Source organism: Cottoperca gobio, chromosome 6 (assembly GCF_900634415.1).
Source record: "Cottoperca gobio chromosome 6, fCotGob3.1, whole genome shotgun sequence".
Classification (NCBI taxonomy): domain Eukaryota; kingdom Metazoa; phylum Chordata; class Actinopteri; order Perciformes; family Bovichtidae; genus Cottoperca; species Cottoperca gobio.
In genome coordinates, this window is record NC_041360.1 from 4,437,274 (window position 1) to 4,460,175 (window position 22,902).

At 41.3% G+C, this 22,902-nt stretch overlaps 1 protein-coding gene across 1 annotated transcript in view; it reads right to left on the reverse strand.

Annotated features, from left to right (window-relative positions):
• Positions 1–10,059: 10,059 nt before the first annotated feature.
• hipk3a (homeodomain interacting protein kinase 3a) overlaps positions 10,060–22,902 on the reverse strand; it is a 17,297-nt gene continuing 4,454 nt past the window's right edge. The window contains exons 4-14 of the mRNA XM_029434131.1: positions 22,747–22,902; positions 22,420–22,585; positions 21,677–21,800; positions 21,365–21,459; positions 21,033–21,187; positions 20,447–20,590; positions 20,022–20,366; positions 19,456–19,617; positions 19,070–19,344; positions 15,166–15,308; positions 10,060–14,540 (exon numbers count right to left, since the gene is read on the reverse strand). The exon at positions 22,747–22,902 is cut by the window's right edge and continues 29 nt beyond it. Coding sequence (XP_029289991.1) covers positions 13,977–14,540; positions 15,166–15,308; positions 19,070–19,344; positions 19,456–19,617; positions 20,022–20,366; positions 20,447–20,590; positions 21,033–21,187; positions 21,365–21,459; positions 21,677–21,800; positions 22,420–22,585; positions 22,747–22,902 — 2,329 coding nt within the window. The 3' untranslated portion in view covers positions 10,060–13,976. The remainder of the gene's footprint in view (positions 14,541–15,165; positions 15,309–19,069; positions 19,345–19,455; positions 19,618–20,021; positions 20,367–20,446; positions 20,591–21,032; positions 21,188–21,364; positions 21,460–21,676; positions 21,801–22,419; positions 22,586–22,746) is intronic.

Below are 22,902 nucleotides of genomic sequence, written 5' to 3' on the forward strand. Positions count from 1 at the left end.
CTCAGACGATCATTTTAAAGACTATTTATCTTTCTGCTTAAATAATTACTTTGATCATCCAGTGTAGGCTGTTGGTTTGTCATCCATATGGGTACCAGATTTATCATCAACAATGGATGCTTAGGGTGATGTTGTATGAAGAACAAAGAAAAAATGTAATTACACAGAAATAAAAGACCTGATTTTTAACAATGTGTGATCAATACTGTGATTTAGCCGTTAATACAAATTGGATAATGGGGCTAAAAAAAAATGAAATTCTCATGTAAATACAACCTGTTAAAGATAAAAGCGTCAAAATAAAAATCACAGCAGACCTAAAAGCTTAAACTTGCACGTCTAGTGTGCATGATGGGTTTACAGATAGACATTTGTATTTGATGTTTCTCACACTCAGTTAGGAGATAGCACAATAAGCCGGTCTGCAGGTTACACTCGGGGACATCGTCAGTACCTTCCTGAAGCTTTGCTGTCTGGAGTGTGCGTGTGTTTATTTCAAATAAAACAGTTATAGATGACAGATGTTTGGGTTATTATGAGTGCTCGCAAAGACAGAAGTACCATCTCTCTAATTGTATTACAGTGTATTTAAATTGGGAGGAAAAACGTTCAAAATAAAGTGACGTCACATGCAGCAAAATATTATTTCTCTGAAGACAAATAATGTTCCACTGACAGAGCAGAAGTAGCTGTTGGCTTTAAAGAAACATCCTTTTGTTTAAAATCAAGCAGTTATTTTTTCTTCCATTCGTTTCTCAATTACATACAGCTTTTTTTTGTTCCTTTTTATATGCATTTGGGAAGAGCATGTCAGGTCGCACTCTCAAGGCTGCTCAGTGTCGACCTCTCAATACAAATGCACCGACTCTGCAAAGCTTTGTCAACTCAAATCAGTGCATAAACATTTGTGAAGCTACTGATTTATTTATTTAAATTTTATTTTATACAGTGTCATTTATATACAACAAAAATCACCCATTTACTATTATATATATATATATATATATATATATGTATTTTTTTTTTTTTAAAGAACCACATGGTACACCCCAATACTGCGGGTCCAGGAGGAAAAAATAAACCATATAAGGCAGGGGTGTCAAACTCATTTTAGTTCAGGGGCCACATACAGCACAATTTAATCTCAAGTGGGCCGGACTAGAAAAATCACAGCATAATAACCTGTAAATAACGAAAATAAATTCCCTTCGTTTTAGAGCAAGAAAATACAAGTACATTCTGAAAATGTTCAAATTTAATGAACTATCTTTTTACAAAACATTATGAACAACCTAAAATTTCTTAAGAAAAAAAAAGGTGCAATTTCAACAATATTATGCCTCAGTTTATCATCTACTCGTGTGCATTATATCTGGAACAGTACTTTATGATCAAAACAACAATTTTTTACACTGGATTGGACCCTCTGGCGGATCATGTTTGACACCCCTGATATAAGGCGAGTGTCTGGGTGGGGGTGAATCACACGTCTTCATTATCTGTCAGCGTTTACTTTTCCTTGTTTGTGCCATCTTTGGTCACAGACGCCTTTCATTCGTTGAAAATAATGTAGGAAAGCTCCAGCTCACGTCCATGCGTGTCCTTTTCCGTGTTGTTTCCAATGGTGAGTGAGTTTTGGTGACATGCTCATGCGAAATCAAAGGAATGTAACTTATTGTCTTGCTGAAAACCATGCGTTGTAAGTGAAAGCTTCAGACACGTTTTTGGCCGATTGACGAGGCTTCCAGTCTTGTCTTTCCTCCCAGGGCGTGTGTGTGGTGTCGGACGTCAGTGGACTAGGAGGTGGAAAGAATACAAACTTACATTAAAATCTGATGTTCTATACTGAAGTTATTCAATGACAGATGTGATTAGATCTGTTAAAAGGAGATCGATTAGTTGGTCTACTTTTGGATTTTTTTATAATCGATTGAACATTTAATTGATTTTCCAAACAAAAATGTCAAACAAGTTCGACTATTTTGAATTTACAGATTGATATTTATTGACTTCATGAATAGATAAAGTCACATTAAAGTTATTAGCCTCTTACCTGCTTTAGTTGGGCACTCTACTGTTATGACTGACTCTTCTTCCCTTGATTCTTGTTGCTGCTGTCTCCAGGCTTGGCAAGGGGAGAAAGCAGTGAGGTTTGTGAAAAGAGAGCAAACACAGAAAACAGATGTTAGTGTTGTGCTCAGACTAAATATGACCCGTGTATGTGTTGATGAAGCACAGTTGAGCTCAACTACTGTTGAGGAGATCACAGGCAGCATGCTGCAAGAGAGTCGAGTGTAAGGGGAGAAAAAGGGATGTTAAAATTACTACTTTGGAATCACACATGTTAAAAGAGAGAAAAACATTGTTTTGACACGTAATATCCTCCTGAGACCCACCCATTCACTTTTGTCCTCTGTGGTGGACTTCTTTTTTTGGTCCCTTACTCTGAGCTTGTACATGCAACTGCATTGAATTCAATTGCACCTCACTGAGGACATCCTGGGCTTTTCAGACATGTGACATAAGTGGGGGTGTGACTTATTATGTTATTTCCAGCCCAAATACTTATGTGATGTAAAAATAAAAAGGAAATTTGACACCTTTTTTTCTGGGTCTCAGGAGGATATTAGTAGTTCTCAAGTCCAATCAACAGGCAGCGCTGTTGGTTACATTGAGTTCTACTGACACACTGCAGTACAGAGGAAACACACACAGCACAACCACTACACACTGCAAACATGTATACAGGCCATTGTCATGACCCTGCTACTCCATTACACAGCACTCAACAAACTGTAAACAGCTCAGATTAATGCTGAGATCAGACTTTACAATAAGAGGCCCGACCCTACACATGTGCAGTTAAATATTGTCTATAACCTGTTTTACATCCAAATGTTTAACTGCATTTCCAGAAAATCATCAAAAGAGAATTCAAACGAATGTGCGTTTGTCGTTATGTCAATATTAGGAGTTGGTTCATTGAGTAAGACAGCTGGTGGCGCTAATTCTCAAGCTGGGTTCCATTAAACCATTGAAGAAGAAGAGTGCTCGACAAGATGCGTAATTAAAAGAGCGCCAGTCAAACTAAGCCAACGTGAAAACACATTGTGGAAAGCATGATGGAAATGTGGCTGTTTGTTGGAACGTTACAGTCACTCACACTTTTTCATCATGATTGAGTTTCCATTGCAGTTCAACTTTTCCAGCGAATAAAAACACACTATTGTTGATTGGGAAGTCCGTCTATTTCCCCTCCTGCCTGATCACCTAAGCTTGACATACAGTTTGTGAAAGAACACAGGCTATGACTGGTTAGTGTTCAAGGTGTAGTCTAAAGTTTAGGCGCCATCGTCTCCTAATTTGATGTAGTAGCTATCTGAGAAGAAAACAAGGTGTAGACTCATCCTGGCAAAACGTTGCTCCAGAGCAAGGTTTAGCTAAGCTAGCTTGTAGCTACCACTAGTTTACTTCAGCTCTTGATTGTGACTGATTCTTTGACATTACTCTGAGTGGTCAGTATTTACATACAATCACAGCTTCATGCAGGTACAAGTGGGCCGGGATAACTCAGGCGACTAAATTCGGCGGTTGGTTTTTAATCCCAACCTCAGTTTTCTCTCCAGACTTCTCAGCCTTGTTGCCCTGTCGGGAGCGCTTTCCCCTCTTCTTGCCCTTCCCCCCTTTGGCTCATGCTGAGAAAGCAGCGTCTGCTCCACCTGGCGCTACACCACCACCAATACCACTTCTGTAACAGATCCGCCTTCACTTTCCCTCCATTCCTCCGTGTTGACCACACGGCGCACCACCTTTCTGTTCACCTGTAGGGGGCAGAAGTATTATGGGGAAAGCAGGAAAGCATTTTGTGAGGAGAGATAATGGAAAGGAGGGTGAGGAGGTGTTTGTGTGTGCATAGGTGTATGAGATGCCATGTGATGCACTTTGTGTGTTATTGTGTGAAAGAGTGTGTCCATCCAGTGACACAGATTTATGTTAAACTATTTCTAAAAGCGACATTTTTCACCTTTGAAATGTTACTAGGGATACACTTTGTGAAGATTTGTGTATTTTATTTTTGGGGTTAAACATGAACAGAAAAATGTATATATTCTGTGTAAATGTATATGACTATGTATGCTGTTAGTGTAAGAGCAAGTGGGGGTGTTGAACAGTTGCCCTTGAACGTGCCCTTCACAGACGACATGGTCCATAGAGGGGGTGTGGTTAACAGGTCTCAGGTCTTGCTCCAGATGCTCAGGTGTGTGCATGCCGGTCAAACCAAACCGATGGCTGTGTCAATTATTCCTCCTAAACATTTAAGTTGGCGTACCAGCCCCGCTTCATTATGGCAGCTTCAACACTCCTTCATTGACATCATGTTCCAAATATGTTGAGCGTCAATTGATTTTAAACTGGATGTTAATACTATTCTTTCTATAACAGTCTGTCTGTTGCAATACCTTTTACATACAATTGGATTTTCAATGTTTAGGTCAGTTTGGTCAACTTTGTGATTGGACAACGACATTGGACAACAGCAAATAATTATTGTATGTAAAGATATAGTGTAATGTTGTGGGATCTGCCAACACGTGTTGGTGAGGCCTGTGTGGCGAGACATTTAAATAAATAGTTGTTTGAAAGAGAAAAGTGTTGATGCTTTTACATCAAAACAAAATAAATATTAGAGTTTAACTGTTTAACTTGCTAACAGCTCTAAGCAACTTTTAAAACATAACTTAAACTACTGATGCCAAGATTTTTGTTAATCACAGCAAATATGTCCTAATCATTTCATATGTATGTGTGTGTGTGTGTGTGTGTGTGTGTGTGTGTGTGTGTGTGTGTGTGTGTGTCTGTAGGATGAGACAGGTTATGGAGGAGGGTGAGGTTGGTTACTTTTCTGGTGACCAGATTCCCGTCTTCATCTGTGAGCTGCTCCTCCGTCACAGACTCTGCAGGAATGTTTTTGGCCTCCTCTCCCTGGGGTTAGGGTTAAAGGACGAGTGAAAGGTGGATGGAGAGGTGAGAGATGGGAAGGACGGAGGGGTGGAGGTACAGGTTGGGAAGAGGTGTGAGAGGTTATCGGTGTGTACATTGTATTTGGCTAGTTTTTAGTGTGTAATCATCGCTCAAGAAAGCCCAAGAAATCTTTGCGGATTTGCAGTGAGCATTTCATGCAAGGAAAACCAACAAATGAATTCCCTGATCCTGAACTCGACCTGGGGTATGTAGTCTATCTACTTGATTTATATATTGACAAATGTACTTTCCATATATTGAGTTGCATAATAATTAACAAACACAAGTTAGGTATATATTTATAATGGCTTATCCTGCAACACAACTGCAATAAGCACTTATGATATCGGCAGTTTTCTTGACTGCGCAGATCCATGCTGAATGTGGCGTATGGGAAACTTTCATTGAATGAGTACATTTTGCTTTCAAAAAGCAATACTCAGAATCTGCGAGAGGATTGAAAGATATTTGTTTCAACCAGCCAGAGTCAAACAGTCTAAATGCTTTGCCTTCTTCGTATTCGTTCAAAGTTCGTTTATGAAACTCGACATGGTTCCCTGGGTGGTCAGACATTAAAAATAATGTTATATCGCTGAGGTATATCGGCGGCCAAGAAGTCATGCTGTTGTTTTCATCAACCCAGCCATCCTGCAATGTCAAGGGATCAGGCACTGAAACGCCACTCGGCATAACCAAAAGCTTAGTCTGTTCTTTTTCTGTGATTGAAAGACTTTCGTTAGCTGTTGGTTGCTCCTCAATGCCCATCTCTGATGCAGCAAACACCCTGGCAATAAGCTCCAGTTTTGTTCCTGAAACCTATGAAATCCGCTTGCGGATGCTCACTTTTCTAGGCTTGCCACCCCAGCATGCATGGCGATTCCACCAGAAGCCAGAAACTCCGATTCCATGTATAGGGTGAGAAGCTCAGCCATCCGTGAGAGACTCGGAGTAGAGCCGCTGCTCCTTTGCGTGGAAAGGAGCCAGTTCAGTCATCTAGTAAGGATGCCACCTGGGCGTCTCCCTAGGGAGGTGCTCCAGGCACGTCCAGCTGGGAGGAAACCCGGGGAAGACCCAGGACTCGGTGGAGAGATTATATCTCCTCACTGGCCTGGGAATGCCTCGGGATCCCCCAGTTGGAGCTGGAGAAATGTGGCCCGGAACTCCGGATAAGCAGTTGACGATGGATAGATGGAAAATACACTAATACATTTAAAACATTATATTATGCTAAATTATACAAACACATGACATTTTACTATAAATAATAGAATAAACGGAAGGAAATGCAACTCTGTTACTGAATGTCAACCCTGTTACTCTAATTATAGTAACAGGGTTGCAAATCAATATTAATGTTAGCTTTTACCTCAGGAATGAATGCTAGATGCACAATGTAATGCTACTGTCAAGGAATGGACACACTTAGATATCTAACTGAAGAAAGATATGTTTGAAATTAATTTGTTTTAGTCTCATAATGTGAGTAACAGGGTTGTGTTTGTGTGAGTGCCACACTCCATCAAGAGTGAAAAGATTGGAAATATATTAAAAATAAAAGGGAGGACTTACCTTTGGTCTACCCATGATGTAATTTCCTCTGTGTCATGTCACTAACAGTTTTTCCACATCCTCTGCCAAGCTAAAAAGGTTTCGGTAACAGGGTAGCACGCATGTTGTGGGACACACTTTCAGTGTAAAATTACTGTTATTTAAAATATGTTTATGATTTAAAAAAATTATTTTACCATTACAAGAGACATATATCAATAGAATAATACCAAAATAAGTAAATAAAAACCCTATATTAAATGTTATATTTGACATGCAAGTTGGTCACCAAGAAGCTGGGACAAGAGAAAAATGCTATTTTAGGGTTGTTTGAGAGCTATTTGATATTTTAAATAATATTTAGAAAGAACTTTTTCTGCAACTTTATATACATTTTGTCTCAAGACAAGTATATTTAACACAACAAGTGCATGGTTTAGCTTTTTGGGCATGGATTATTAGATTATTTATATGTGGGACATGAAATGTCCTCCAATTCTGGAATGACCCTTATAACAAATTCTTGGATAGATAAAAACATATCTCATAATTAAAAAAAGAAAAGTTATTTTACAACTGATAGCTTTTCCTTTAACCCTCGTATTGTGTTCGTTTCTCCCCCCTTACTTTGGTGTTCCCGGTCCAATTTAACAGCTCTTACATCAACACAAAAACCATTAATCATCACCAAATTTTACCATCCTTTTAAGCTGTAAACAATGTCTCAGACTACTGGTTTACATGAATAACTGCAGTACACATATAAAGAATATACACAGAAAATTATTTTTTTGTAATGTAATTAACATTTATTGTAAAAAAACTAGGGCTGTCAAATGAACGCGTTAATTTCGATTAATTAATCACAGATAAAATATTAATGCCGATCAATCGCGCTCCTAGATGCCCCTGACTTTTGCTCCAGTTATTTAATTGTACCAATATTTTTCATACATTTTCTAAACATTTAAAAATTATTATTATTATTTTTATATTTTCCTAATATTTTGGGGAAATGTTTTAGACATATGACTAATATTTTTCTGACATTTCTGGACATTTTTCAGACTAAAGTTACAGTCTCTTGTATGCCGTTGGTTTAGTTCAGGGAAGTGCAGTCAGGGGAGGCAGAGCTCGCATCAAGTAAAATAAATAAATAATACAATTAAAATTGTCCACTGGTCTGTGCTATAAATGCATTTTCTGTATGATTCCAATATTTCTGATCATTTGTATAGTCACAATCGCTGAATTGGCGTATTCTGTTAGATACAGGAGAGATGTGAGCTGCGGCAGCGACGAACTGAGCCTCACCTCGGATTGCGCAATCCCTCGCAAACTAGGTTGAGCGCAGTCATTTGGCGCGTGCCTGTTGCTATCGCTCTGTATGTCGCCAATATAATGTTTAGACACTTTTATTATGAGTCCTGGCTTTCCATAGTCCAGTTAATGTATGTAATGCATGTGTACTGCATGTGTACTCTGCCGCACTGAAGAGGGGGCACGTGAGCCCACAGGTTCGTGTTGCTGCTGTTCTTCTACCAGAGACGGTAACGCCAACAAGCTACTGCTAGCTAACATCAGAGTCACGTGCACTGTAGCACCAACAAGCTACTGCTAGCTAACATCAGAGTCACGTGCACTGTAGCACCAACAAGCTACTGCTAGCTAACATCAGAGTCACGCACCGTTTACTTTAGTTTATTTCTCCGACTGGTGGCCAATAACCTCCCCAGCCATGAACCTCACCTCACGTTACTGCCACACACATGTTCACATCAGTGGCAGGCGTGCATATCCCACCTAGGCCTTCAGTGATGTCCTACACAGTCCTACCTGAATTATTCCACCTCTTAATACCATCATTATGACGCCATGGCTCTAGAAACTATACATTTAGACAGAAACGCAGTATAAATATTAATATTAAAATATAATATTTCCGAAGCATTTATAATTAATAAATCCCCTGATTTTGTTCACCCTTTCGTTGTGAAGCTCCATTTCCCTGCGCACTTGTTCGTTGAGCTTTTCAAAAGCTTTTCAAAAGCACCGTTGCTTGTAAGTGCCCAGCCATGCTTTGGTGTCTCGTTGCTGCCTTGGTTAGACAACTCAAGTTTGCAAACCCTATGTGGCTCCAAACACCAAATCGATCAGTTGTAAATAGCTGGCATTCCCAGCAGTACAATGTGCAGTGCCTCTCGGAGGCTGTGAGCCAGGGGTACCGCTCGTAGTTAGTGATTTGAAAGTGGCGGACAAACCCTGTGATAGGCTCGCTAGCGTCGGGGTTGGCCGTTCTCTTCTCACGATGTCTAGCTTTTCTTGAAAAGTTCGTCTTGAAAATGCCGTTGTAATTATATCTGCGACCAAATCGACCTCTTCTCCTCCTTCAGCCATTGTGGGTTGAACAAAAACAGCTTGTAGTAATCTAAATTAGCTCGTTCAAGTTCAGTTTGCTAGCTCTGCATAGCTCTGCCTCTCAATAGTGCGTATCCAATCAAAAGACGTGCACGTGCTGACATTATCATACGCCTGCTAGCTGGCCCTGGTGTCTCCAACTCGAAATCTGATTGGTTAACGCCACAGTTTTGTCTCCGTTCACTTTAAGCTACAGGCGCCCGCACTGTTGATTCTGAAGGCCTCAGGGCAGATCTCTTGGACCCTGGCAACACATGATGGCTGAAATATGATTGGATAAAAGCTCTAACATAAAGGCCAGCCCTCCAAATCTCGATCTGAGGCTGGAAGCAGCGCAACCAAGAGGAAAGCTATGAAATGAAGAGAATAGACTATGGGGAATAATTTAATGCATATTTGTGGAAAATATATATAAAAATTAAATTTATATTCTGATGTTTAGGCCAGCAGAGAAGGCCTTGCTGGCCCTGACGGCCCACCACTGGTTCACATGTTATAGCACATGCTGCAGGTGGAGACTACCCTGATTACATTAAGGATGCCGCAAATAATACAATGCAGCAAAAACTCAATCCATTTACTCCTGGTCATGTTTCCATTATGTGAGGTTAGTCTATTTTAAATAGAAAAATGTATTCTCACATCTTGCGCAGATAAGAGTAAATAAAAGAGTTGATGAAATGCTCCTGAGTCTAAAAGTTGGACTGACTATCCCACATAGCCACTCTGATATATGGACATGACATGTCTTCAGACCTTTCAATCATGAGCTCTTCTGTAGCTAAAATAATACCCTAATCACACAACAGTGCAAACAAAAAAAAAAAAAACTTATGGTAGCCCTATGCTATTCTATGACATTAATAAGTATGTTCCTTTAATTCTTTTGAGTAATGTATTACTGAGTTTTAGACAATTACCTTCATTGCAGGATGTGGTGGCCTCATTTAGGCAATTAGCTAATGTTTTAATATTACCCAGATAGTTTGAGCCCTCGGCCACAACTGCTGAATGGCAGTGAATCAAACGGTTATACCCGAACATGACGTGTATATCAATAAAGACAGTGACTGAAGCAAAATATCATTTTTTTTTAATTCAAAGTGAATCTTGACATAGTACACCATCAATTAATAATTTGACACTCACTAATAAAGAGTCACCAAGAAGGAACCCGCTTTTTGTGACAAGGTACATAAGGCTTGGTCACATTGAAACTCACTGAGAACTAGAGGGGAAAGAAAACGACCGCAAACTGGTAAGACACACATTATTACATCCAAACAATAATCATTTTCCCAGTCCTCATATTGTTGTATATTGCACAGTGCAGTTGCTACATGTCAAACTAGTGTAGCATTTAAGAATAAAATAAAATCAAAATAAATCATAAAGCCACACAGATCTACACATTTTTAGAACAGTAACAGTTTCAATTTAGCAAATTATGTCTACATATGCGTCTAAATACAATAACTGTCAACCCGATAATTAGATAGTCGCGGTACAAAATCTACCTAAAACATTTCTTAGGAGTCAATTTTCGCACAATATATTTCTCAGCCCAGTACGCAGATGAGATGTTCAGACCCATGTTTTTAAAGTTTGTAGAATTTTCATGCGAGCCCAATAAAATCAGGGGCTTTAATTTCTGAAAGCAGACTACAACCAAAGCTCTGTAATATTGATAAACAAAGACGTATTCTTGCTTATTGCCGTATCAAAAAAAAAGATCCCCTAATGTTTTAGTATTTCAACAGTCCTAAGGCCTGCTTTGTGACTTAAGGCTGCTGGGCTCTGTGTGACCCTCTGGTGACTTTGATGATGCAACTGTCAAGGCTGCATGCTGGCGGGATTATCTATCATAAGTAATCAACCAAAGTGGTGGGACATGTGTTCATCTCATCACAGGTGCTGAGCTGACAAACAATAGAGCCATATGGGAATCAATGCGAGGCTGCACACCACAGGGTTAATAAAACAGAACATAAAGTACACATTACTGTGCCATGAAGCACACCTATGGATGATAATTCCAGGCTGTACTGCACGCTGAACAGTGCACCCTCTCGTTTGTCTAAGCGTCGTCAACACAGTAGCACTAAATATACCCATTGCTTAAGCAACATAGCAAAACCATTACAAAGTAATACATTAAGAGTAGACAAAAAATAAGTATTTGCTCAGTTTCTTGCCATTCACAAGATCTTTTCTCTTTATGACAACTTCTCTTTATTACTACGAGTCAGTTTCCACCGCCCTAAACAATTTGTTATATCGCTTTATCACCAAACGTTAGTTTGTAAAACCCAAAGTATCATGGTCTTGTAGAAATCAGAGAAGTTTCTTTTTATAGCAAGAGACTGAGCAAATGTGTTTTGTTATGGTGGCAGAAATACGCTGCCGTAGATGATGATGGGACAACTTTGGACCTAAACTTTGAGTATGAATGATGGATAAAGCATTTTGAAAGAACCCCTGACTAAAACACATGATACAAGAGAGAAAACACTGTGTAGCCATCAGAAAAGCAACAAATAACTCATATGCAAACCAAAAGCAGAGTTTCACAAATACATTCACAATGTGAGAATAAAGCTTTGCATTTGTGTATATTCAGGCCCTATGTTTTTGAGTACTGCATGGTGTTCTTGGTGAGCGCAATAAAACATTCCCTGACTTCTACTTTCTTAGGATTCTGTAAAAAAAAGAGATTGTTTCCAGACCTCAGCTTAGTCCAACAAACAAACAACTTTGGGGTTTTGTGATGTGAAAACAGGAGCTGATCCCGTCAGAAGGAACTACCGGTAGTCTAAAGATTTCTGACTGCTTTGATATCAATGCAAGACGTCCCCCCTGTCGGTCACTTGTTTAAGGAAAGGCACTAGTTGTACAGTACGAAGAGTTGCAAATACAGTCCAAAAACAGAAACAAAAGCCATGTCATCGGAAAAAACGAGTAAAACGATAATACATCAACGACACACCGGTTACAGAATCCAACAGTGAACCCAGCCTACGTTTGAAATACTGATGCTAAATGCGCACACACAAATACAAATACACACACACACACACACACACACACACACACACTCTCACACATCAAAAAGCAACAGAATAATAAAATAAAAACTCATAACTTCCAATACAGCAGTTTACAATCACTTCAAAACAACAAAGCCAATATACAGAGGCACTAGTATATAGGAATAGCATTCAATATACTATATAAGAAGAAACCCACTTCTATTGTATCTAGTCATCAGAACTACAATACAAAAGAGGCTAGAATGAGATTATTCCTCTAAATTCACAGCTACGAAGTGGCAGATAATCAGTACATAGCAGCTTATTATCTATACATTCCAAATACAATTTGCCAAACATAGCTCAGAAAAATAAAACCTCAACCTCATTTTTAAAATAGAGATCTCATAATATAATTTGATAACTGCAACAGTATGCTGGAGGTGAAAGGAGAAATAGTATTGACCATGCTTCAGAAATGATTAATGAACAGTCTTTGGTGCTGATTGGAGTAAAATGCCAGCTGATATGACAGGTAAAGACGCAGCTCTACTACACACAGGAAATCAAAAACATAAAACCAAAACAATTTAAAAGAAATCAAGGCTATGCATCCCACCCTGAAGGAATGTATTAAAAACTGACAACAGGCTTCAATACATGGACAAAACGGTTTGTTTCACACAAATATTTGAAACAATTACCGATACACCTCTAACACTCAATAGGCCAGCAATGATACTGTAAATTGATAGGTTATTTCAAACACTAAGAAGCATTTAAAAGTAAAAACATAAAACAATCGTTTTTAGTCTACGCCACTCCCAAAAACTAAAACATAAAATGCATTAATGCAAGTCTAGCCTAAACGCAAAATAATAAAAACACAGCAACCCAGAGGCTATCTAGATTGTATTGCAGTTACAGTAAACAGTGACAATACTGTTATGAATTAAGTACTATAGTGAATAGAAACTGATTATCAAAATATCAAATCACTCTTTATGTACATAAAAAGCTCATTCAGTCAAAGCCCTAAATGTGCAGCCTCTATCTAAAGTCAATCCATACTCTGAGTTAGAAAGCAAACTGAAGTCCAACATTTGCCAATATTAAAACATAACCACAAGCGTTATTTATCCAATAAGCCCATCATATTCAGAGTCTGAAGGTTAAGTGCTGCAAGCCCATTTAAATGTACAATCTATAAGCTCCTGAAGAACGTCATAGACTCTGGTTTTAAGGCACTAGGCGATGGCAGCAGTAAAGTCTGCCTCGAACAAAGACAGGAGCGTTCAATCCTGGTTAATACAGACTGGGATGGCTTAACAAACAGATCTGAGCGGCTAGCACATGCTACAAGGCAACAAAGATAAAGGGCAGGGGAGGCTGAGCACCCTGACAGCAACAACAACAACAACAACAAATGCTTTCCCGCCTAAAATTAGATCATATTCTCTGAACACTACTCAAAAAACAAACAACATGAGGTAATGTGCAAAGGACACATTCTCAATAAAAATTTCCTTATCATCATACTTTGTGAATTCACACACTCTGGTGACGCTCTCTTGTAAAGCTTTGCTGTTTCAATCAAACATCGTTTCCTCTGTCGGCCGACATGATTTAGCAGGAAGTCCTTCAGAGCTGAAGTTGCTCTGACAATCAAAGACGATCATTGACTGTTGACGTGAGCCTCCAGATTACAGAGGCTGTGAATTTTTGTCCCCGAAACAGCAGAAAACGTTATCTTCAGCCTCGTTACTTTTATTTTTCTTTCTTAATCCCCGATGATACATTGTTATCCATCCTCCTCTTGGTAACCATATCTTCCGCTTCCTCATTACAAGTGTCCATTTTGTGCTCTTCTGCCTGCTCTTCCTGCCCAGGTCGCAGCCCCAGTCCATTTCCCGTTGCCCTTCCTCACCAGAAGGTACTGCTGCGGCCCCGTCCTGCTCCTCAGATATAAGAGAACTGGGGGTGGTGGCTGAGCTTGGTGGGGCTCAGAGGGAAGCCTGTGTAGGCTGCCGGGGAGGCCATGTAAGGGTGAGGAGGGAGGAACGGAGGCTTGAACTGGTGGGGGTGGTGGGCATAGCCGGGCTGGTGATGCGGGTGGATGGTCGGGGAGGGGAGGAGCCTGTGTGGGTGGGGAGCGGGGTGTCCAGGGTGGTGGGGGTGGGCGCTGATGCCAAGGGTCACCTGGTGAACTATAGCGCCTCCTTGGGGGTGGGAAAGCCCGTAACTGTGCTGGAGGAGGGGGGGAGGAGGAGGGCGTGAGGGCAGGATGGCGTGGGGGTGGTGAGCTGCGGTGAGGGTGGCACTGGGAGGGTAGGACAGCAGGGTGTGTGTGGGCAGGCCTTGGGTATGTGTGTGCGGGACGGCCGAAGTGTGCGTGGGGCTGCTGTGCTGCAGGTGTGTGAAGGTGTGTGTGTGGACAGTAGGGGGGATGTAGGCGTGCGGTCGCAGCGGCCCATAGTTGCCGTTCCACTCGTTGTTGCTGTGGTTTGAACCGTACGGCTGCACCTGAGAAAGACACAAGCATAATGATAAGCAACGTTTTGGGAAATGCTTATTCGCATTCTGGCTGAGAATTAAGTGAGAAGATTGATGCCCCTCTCAGTTCTATCTGTTCAGTTTGAAGCTGGAGCCAGCAGGGGGTAAGCTTAGCACACAGACAGGAAACGGCTAGGCTGGCTCCATCCAAGAGGTAAAGAAATCCAATAGTTTACACCAAAGTGTAAAAACAACACATTGTTCAGCAACTACAAGCTCTAGCTGCATATTTAGAGTGGGATCAATCTTCTCATCTTACTCTCGGCAGGAAAAGCCAACAAGCGAACATCCCAAGATGTTGAACTATTCCTTTACAGTCTCTGCCTGGTGTTTGAAAAAAGATTACATTTTTTATCCAAGCAGAAAAGACCAGTTACACAAGTCAAAACACACGACTCTTAGCATTTGAATCAAGTCCTTGACAGGAGAACAGAATTTATTGTATCAAACCAGCTATAGAAATTACCCAAATGTACCGCTGCATTGTTAAAATGTGTTCTCTAAGCACACACAACCCCAATAAATAGACTTAAGTGTTCAGCTCCTACATAATCCCCCATACAGTATAAAGACAAAGAAAAAGAACTGAACCAACCTGTCCAAAGCCCAGAGGGTGCTGCTGGTGCCCTGTCACTTTTTGCTGCCGGGACAGGAGGGGAGATGGGAGGAGGGTGAAGGAGGAGGGAGTGCTCTGTTGTCCTACAAGGCTGCAGCGCCCTTTGGACCGGGACCAGGACTCTGAGAATGGAACAGAGAGAAGACAGAAGTGAGTCAGGCAAGGACATGCGTATATACTGTAAAAATAGACGGCACGTTTATTCCACATGGTCTGCAAGACAAAAGAAGACCAAAAACTACAAAGACTTCAAACATCAAACAAGCATGCATAGCAGAGAGAAAAGATTCAGAAACTTTTGTTTAATATAGAGAATATAAATGGTGTTCTGTCGAGACATACAGTCCCAGTTAGAACTGAAGTACAGGTTTTGCATGTGAAAATGTTTGTCAGCACCAAGGATTTGACACGATTACTACTAGAAAATGTCTCCTGTTACTGGGGAATAAAGATTGCATACCTTAAAATAACTGATCAAGCTGCCCGCAGTCTACATTTACGAATCAGTGTTTCCCCTAAAAGAAACACCTTGAATTTCAAACCCTGGCCCACGCCTCCCCTGAAATTCAAGGTGTTTTATATTCATAGCTCACTTTTCACATTGAACACTTTGTTATCTATCTAATTTATGTGCACGTTTCAGAGTCTACTGCGTTGCTTTGCACATTCACATTCTCTCCTCCGCTCCGTTTTTGCGAAGGGCGGGGCTTCCGTTCCACACACACAAAAATATTTCTAGATACAGGAGAAACGCAAATATTAATTTTGGGGGAAGAAAATGATTAGAATTTAGCAAAGACGCCAAATTGTTCTCCGAGTGCTGACGCAGGACAATCCGCAGCACAAATCTACAGCTAAATTGAACATTTCTGAGGGAGCTGTGCTATGCAAAATTAAAAGATTTTCACAAACCAAATTTGCATTCAAAAGCAAAAGAAGGGAAACCTTAAGGGACAGCAATATGTGAAGACCAGTATATCAAGCTAATCTGTATGATACACAGCAGAAGAAGCATTACAAATATAAGCCAAGTGAAGAACGGTCTGTTTATTTTAAGTAGTCATAGGATAACTGGAAAAGCTCAGGCTTAGTAGTTTCTAATTCCCAACGTCTGCCATGGACCAAACAATGCCTAAACTTCACTGATGGAAACTAAAAGAAATTCTAAAGTCAATATTTAAACTTTACATATACATCTGTGTACGAGCCTTTGTTAAGCACAAAGGGTCCGACTCGTGGAGGACAAATACAAACTCCTCTGTCCACTTGTCCTGTATTTTCCTTTGCTCGTCTTGTACTGGCTCGTACCTTTCTTTTTTAACGGGAGCAGCTGTTGTCTGTCCACAAACCACATCTCCAGCATCTTCCGCTCGATTCCGTGGTGGTTTGATGCTCCAAAGACAAATCTTAATGTTCCTCGTTTGTCACGCTTTGTTTCTGTCCACCTGGTGTGCAACTATTTAATAAGAAATCATGATGGTAATGGTGAAACAAGTCGACCGGAGCCAAGCTAACGCAGGTATGAAGTGCCAGTATCCTCCAATTTAAATGCTCCAATTTAGCGATATTAATTATTTTTTTAGCAAATGTCCATATTCATAAGCATGCTTATGTTGACATATTTGTAATGACCTTAAGTTCATTTATTTATATACTAGCGCACCACGTATCTACCCGTCCAAGAGCACATTCACCATTGTAGTGCTGATAGACCGCCAAAACTGGCAACTCTGCAGTGAGTCAGTTTAGTGCCGAGCAAATTTAAATATCTTGTTTCTAGTCTATATTTGCATCTTTTATCAATTATTATCCTCAATTGTTTGTATTATTTGGTTTTAATGGGTTGTATGTAATATCCCTGCTTGTTTTTATGAAATATCTGTCACGGGTACAAGCGGCCGAAATGGGTTTTCTCAGACGGATGGCTGGCGTCTCCCTTAGAGATAGGGTGAGAAGCTCAGCCATCCGTGAGAGACTCGGAGTAGAGCCGCTGCTCCTTTACGTTGAAAGGAGCCAGTTGAGGTGGTTCGGGCATCTAGTAAGGATGCCACCTGGGCGCCTCCCTAGGGAGGTGTTCCAGGCACGTCCAGCTGGGAGGAGACCCCGGGGAAGACCCAGGACTCGGTGGAGAGATTATATCTCCTCACTGGCCTGGGAACGCTTCGGGATCCCCCGAGTCGGAGCTGGAGGATGTGGCCCGGAGAAGGGAAGATTGGGGTTCCTTACTAGAGCTGCTGCCCCCGCGACCCGACCCCGGATAAGCGGTAGACGATGGATGGATGAAATATCTGTATTGACTCCATAATCATATCTATCACCCCTTTATTTAGCCCACTGCCACGCGAGCCACCAATTAAAGCTTGGCGAGCCGCAATGAGTAACACTGCTCTAGATAAACAACCTGCTGGCAAAGTCAAGTACCACTCGATACTGCCAAGGCATGCCACTCCTGGATTACAGTGGGTGTGATGGAGGTTTTATATTATAGCAGGGCAGTGACACTAGTGAACATGAGAAAATTAGATTCAGATTAAATGCTCAAATTAGTGATGTAGAGGAATGACAACTTTACATTTTTATGGCCACAGTGTGACTGTAATTTATGCTGCTATTAAAGAATCATCAAACATGTCTTTCACTTTTTAACAGTTGGGAATCTTCCCATTAAAGACAGCATCATAATTCTAGACAATAAAATCCATAAAAAGGTGGGGAAAGAGAAAGGAACAGACATTGTTGGCACTCAGAAATGGGACCTGAAGAGCAAAGTTGCTCCTTAGACTCTGACCTGTATCAGTTTCAAATACACTCCACCATTTATTTATTAAATAAAAAAAATAAATTATAATAATAATAATCCCATTTTGGGAAAACAAAAAGGTGAAACTGATCTCAGATCAGTGCCTTAGGGCAACATTTGCTGCATGGCAAGAACCAGCAGAGTAATGGCTCTGACGCAACACCAAATAAAATGCATCCACCTTTCCCTCCACTCCTGAGGAATGTTCAGAAAATATGTTCCTGTACTCCCCCTCTTCTTCTACTGTTTACATTTGTGGATCACTGATGCAGGCTCAACATAGCTGTTGTCACATAAGGAGGGATTTCTTTGAGATACTTAAGATGTAGTTGTTTTAAAGGTTTCCGAGTTACTTTGATAGGGATTAAGTGGAAAGCAACCAAAATGATTTCACTCAACGCTCTAAATGCACCTTTAGCAAAGCGGACTGCTCAGATGAAGAGAGCGTCCATTATTTTACCCTTTTCTGCACAGCACCCAAATGAACAAAACATGCTTTGCCTTGGGATATCTGGTTTACTGGGACTTACACGAGATGTTGACACATGATCATACATGTACACATATTTAAAAGACACTGTCTAACTGTGCATGTGTAATAGGTAAGGAACAAACACAGCAGCTCTGCATGGGTACAAAGATGTTGCTTCTTATTCCTTGGAAACCGTCTTTGAATAAAACTACTACTTTGATGGAGGGAAAGCTGTAAAAAGAGACTCTCAGGCAATGTTATGTTATAATATTGCCTGCTATGGATGCATTTTTGAGGTGTTAGTAAAACGTTGCCAGTTCTCTGTTGGTGTCTTATGATCACCTGTTAAAGCCTCTATGACCCAATAGGGGGCGGTATTCCCCTACTGCTTCCATATGACCTGCAGGCAAGCACCACCAAAGCATAGGTGACAGACGACATGACGGGTGGGAAGATTAACACATTTGTTTAAAAAATAACTTTCATGGTGTTAGTACACAGACAACATTTGCATGAGAGCATTTCTCTTAGTTTGTAATTCACACAGTACTTAATAAAACATACAAACAGAAATATTGTCTCCTGTTTGAAAGGAACAGTTTACCACTGACCTGTTCTCTGAACGCGCTCCTCTCTCCCTTGACTGTTGTTGTTCTGCACTCTCATTGGTGGAACCACCATTGTCCTGACGCCGCGGGGACTCCTGCCCTGCACTGCAGGGGAAGGCAGTGGTGCGACCATGGCAGCCAAAGTTTGGTGGTTGTTGTGGTTTTTATTGTCGAGGTAACGGTAGGGACTGTTGCCACGCGGGGAAGTCAATGTGTCGGACGCGGGTGAGCCTTCCACTGTGTCACAGCCACTCTCGTGGCCGTCATCCTCGGACATGCTGAATACAGAGGAGAAATAACATTCACATGACAGGAACTTACGAGTGTATTTCTCTTTGTAAAACATTTTTTTATTTGGACATAAGAACACATTTTCTACAAACAACTACCTGTTGGGTCTCTTGCACGGTGAGACTGAGGGGCTGGACTGAAGTGAGTTGGAGGCAAAAGAACTGGTGCTGAGGCTGCTTTCGGGGCTGCTGAGGGAACAGACCCTCTCCATAGACACGCTGGTGTTTCTGCATGCCTCACACACACACTCCTCTTTACACCTAAGGAGATCAAAATTATGATTGCATTCTTTGAGGCTCATGAAAGTACAATCAACTCCCTCAATCAACTCCCTCACGGATCACTGAAGTTTTAGATTTATATTCCAGATTTTTCTTTAAACTAACACTGTGTTACAGCGGCAGCTACTGAAATTAATGGTGGTCAGGGGGGGCTGTACCGAATTCTGTACCACACAAAACATTTTTGAAAGGCTAAACGCCAACACATATTGATTGAAGTAGAATCATTTTTATATTTTTTCAATACATTTCAACATTTGGACTTTAACGCTCTGGAACGTCATTGGAAATGTTTGGATCACGAGTTGAAAAGGTAAATCAAGATCAATGTTGAACAGGTTGATTTCGGTAATCCCTTTTACATCGTCTGTGATGTTACTCACTCGCTCAAACGGCATCTTTGAGGGTCTTCGTCCTCTCCGTCAGTCAGGTCACTGCGGATGCTGATCACACTGGGAGCAGGGCTTGGTGTGTCCCCCATCAGAACCGCCACATCTCGCTGTTGTCGACTGGACAGGTCCAGCTGGCTGTTACCATTTGGCACCACCTCTTTGAAGCAGCTCACTTCCTCCTCTGCATCCGCATTTTGAACTGCCGGTTGCCTGGTTCCCACCAGTGGCAAGTCCCTCTGTGGCTGCTCTCTTAGTTCCACTGTCTGTCCTACAACATTGGCCATCTTGGGGGTCCGACATACTGATATAAGGATGTTCCTGGGGTGGGACAGGTTCCTTTTAACAGAACAGTTGATATATTAGATATCAATAAAATATCAAAGCAGCCTAACTTGACAAAAGGAGCAGAATCTCACCTGTTGTGACTGTGTCTGTTCCTTTTATTGGCCGGCTGGGGCCACACAACATGAGCTATGCCAATGTTGATAGGCTGATGGGCAGAGAGGGCTGACATCTGATTCGTCAGGAGAGGCTGTTGCATCACTGAAGTGTAGTGGCTGCTGTGGGGACACAATCTCCTATTAAAAGGTATCAAAAAAAAATACTAAAGGAGGTGCAAGAGAAATATAATGCATACTTTTACTTTGGCTAAAAATAAGCGACAGGAATAGATTACATGCTGTGCTCTGATGAAAGCAAACATGTCTAACAATTCATAGCAAGTACGCTGAAATAATATTACAACCACAGCTTAATATGAGATGTGCTGTCATTGTCAAAACCCTGTTAGAATCCTGATTAAGCATATTCAAAAGTGTGCTTCTTTGGCAGGAGTCAAGGCTTTTATGGTTTACATTACATTTAAGAAATCATGTTACAACCCGTTTACGTTAGTGCATGCATACACACTGAATGCAACACAAAACAAATTGACAAGTGAAAGTTTTAAAACTGGGAATTTCCCACACTTTAAGTTTGGGTGACTCAGAGTAGGTGACTCACCCCCAGTCGCTGATTCTCTGTGGGCCGGCTGTGGTGTCGTTGGTAAGGGAGGACGGGGGAGGTGGAGGAGGGTGAGAGGGAGGAGGACCCACAGGAGTCATCTGCTGCCAGGCTGCTGGGATGAGAAGCTGCTGCCCACAGCTAGACCAGGCCTGCTACAGGGACAGAAAAGGAAAATCAGGGATATTATACACCTATACTAAACATCTGTTGATCCCCATAGCTGTGATCTGTAATAACTACCCAAAGCTAGGCTTGATGGGGGTCAGAGGTTGACTAGGATACACAAGCTACACACCTACTTAGAATCCATGTTTGGGTCTGTGTCTTACCTGAGCAATTACACCAGGTCTCACTGGTAAGGACTGTATAGGAGGGGCCTGAGTTACCATGGGAACAGAATACCCTGCTGGCTGGTTAAGGTTACCTTTAAAAAATAAAATAAAAATGTAAACAAAAGAAGCATAAAACAAACCATCTGTCATTAATGCAGCTCAAAAAGGCTGTCGCTAAATGTAATAGCGTCCTGGTGAATTAATGCCATTTACAGTTCAGACCTTTATGTTGGAAAACATTAAGTAATGTCTTCAAAAAAAATAAAAAAGGGTTATATAATCATTGTAAGTAGTGTGCAGTCTGCATACCTTGCATGGTGGGAGGACAAAGAAGAAGGGCAGGTGGGAAAGAGTCAGTGCACCCAAACTGACCATTCCCAGTTGTTAGAGCTATCCCAGGATGCAACACTGAGGGAGCCGACTGGTTTATAGGCTGCATTAGAAAAGAGTACAAGTGGCAGAGAAGACAACAATTAACAATGTCATATGTGACAAAACACGCAGACCAATTTTATGAGATGTGTTAAAGCACATTTCCCCTGAAGAGGGCAATATTAAGTCATCAGTACAGAAACATGATAAAATATTGGACCTATTTATAGGCTTTTATTCATGTTCTCTGCCCTGACAAAAACAGGATGTCACCAAGAGACAATGTGCAAGTGGCTAAAATAATCTAGTCACTGTCATGCTGAATTACATGATGCATCCCACTTTCATGCTGAATGAGAGATGACATGATTTTAGAAGCTAAATGGTATTGCTGCTGTAGTATTCTAAAAAGAACTGACTGTGGCGTTTGTAAATCAAGATTTTTGTAACACTGACATAAAACAAATACTGATGCAGTAAAGAAAATACAATACAGGAGGACACACACACACACACACACACACACACACACACACACACACACACACACACACACACACACACACACACACACACACACACACACACACACACACACACACACACACACACACACACACACACACACACACACACACACACACACACACACACACACACACACACACACACACACACACCTGAGTGTGGACTGGTATGTTGCTGTAGCCTAGAGGGAGGCCAGAGGAGGCAGTGGGGGCAACAGGGGGTCTTGAAAAATGAATGGTATTCTGATTCAGAGCGTCAAAAACTGCATTGGTGGGCCGACTGTGGCACATGTCCATGATGCGGAAAGATGACTGCACACTGGAGAGAATAAGGAGGAAAATTCAAACGACAGTGAACGGTGATGCCTTTATGCTATCCCTTTGTACATTGCTAGTTAATACAGGAAAGAAAAACCTGACAGAAAACAAACATGAGCGTGCAACACATTTTGTGTCAGTGTCGAGTTGTAGCAGCCTTACTGGTTACTGTGTGGGTAGTCCAGCATATGAGTCATAGTGAGGAAGGGGTGATTGAGGACGCTGGAGGGAACAGTCCTGTCCTCCGCATTGATCAATAGCATGGTCTTCAGCAGAGATACAAACTCCCTCCTGTCAGCCTTCTCTGCTTGCATGTCA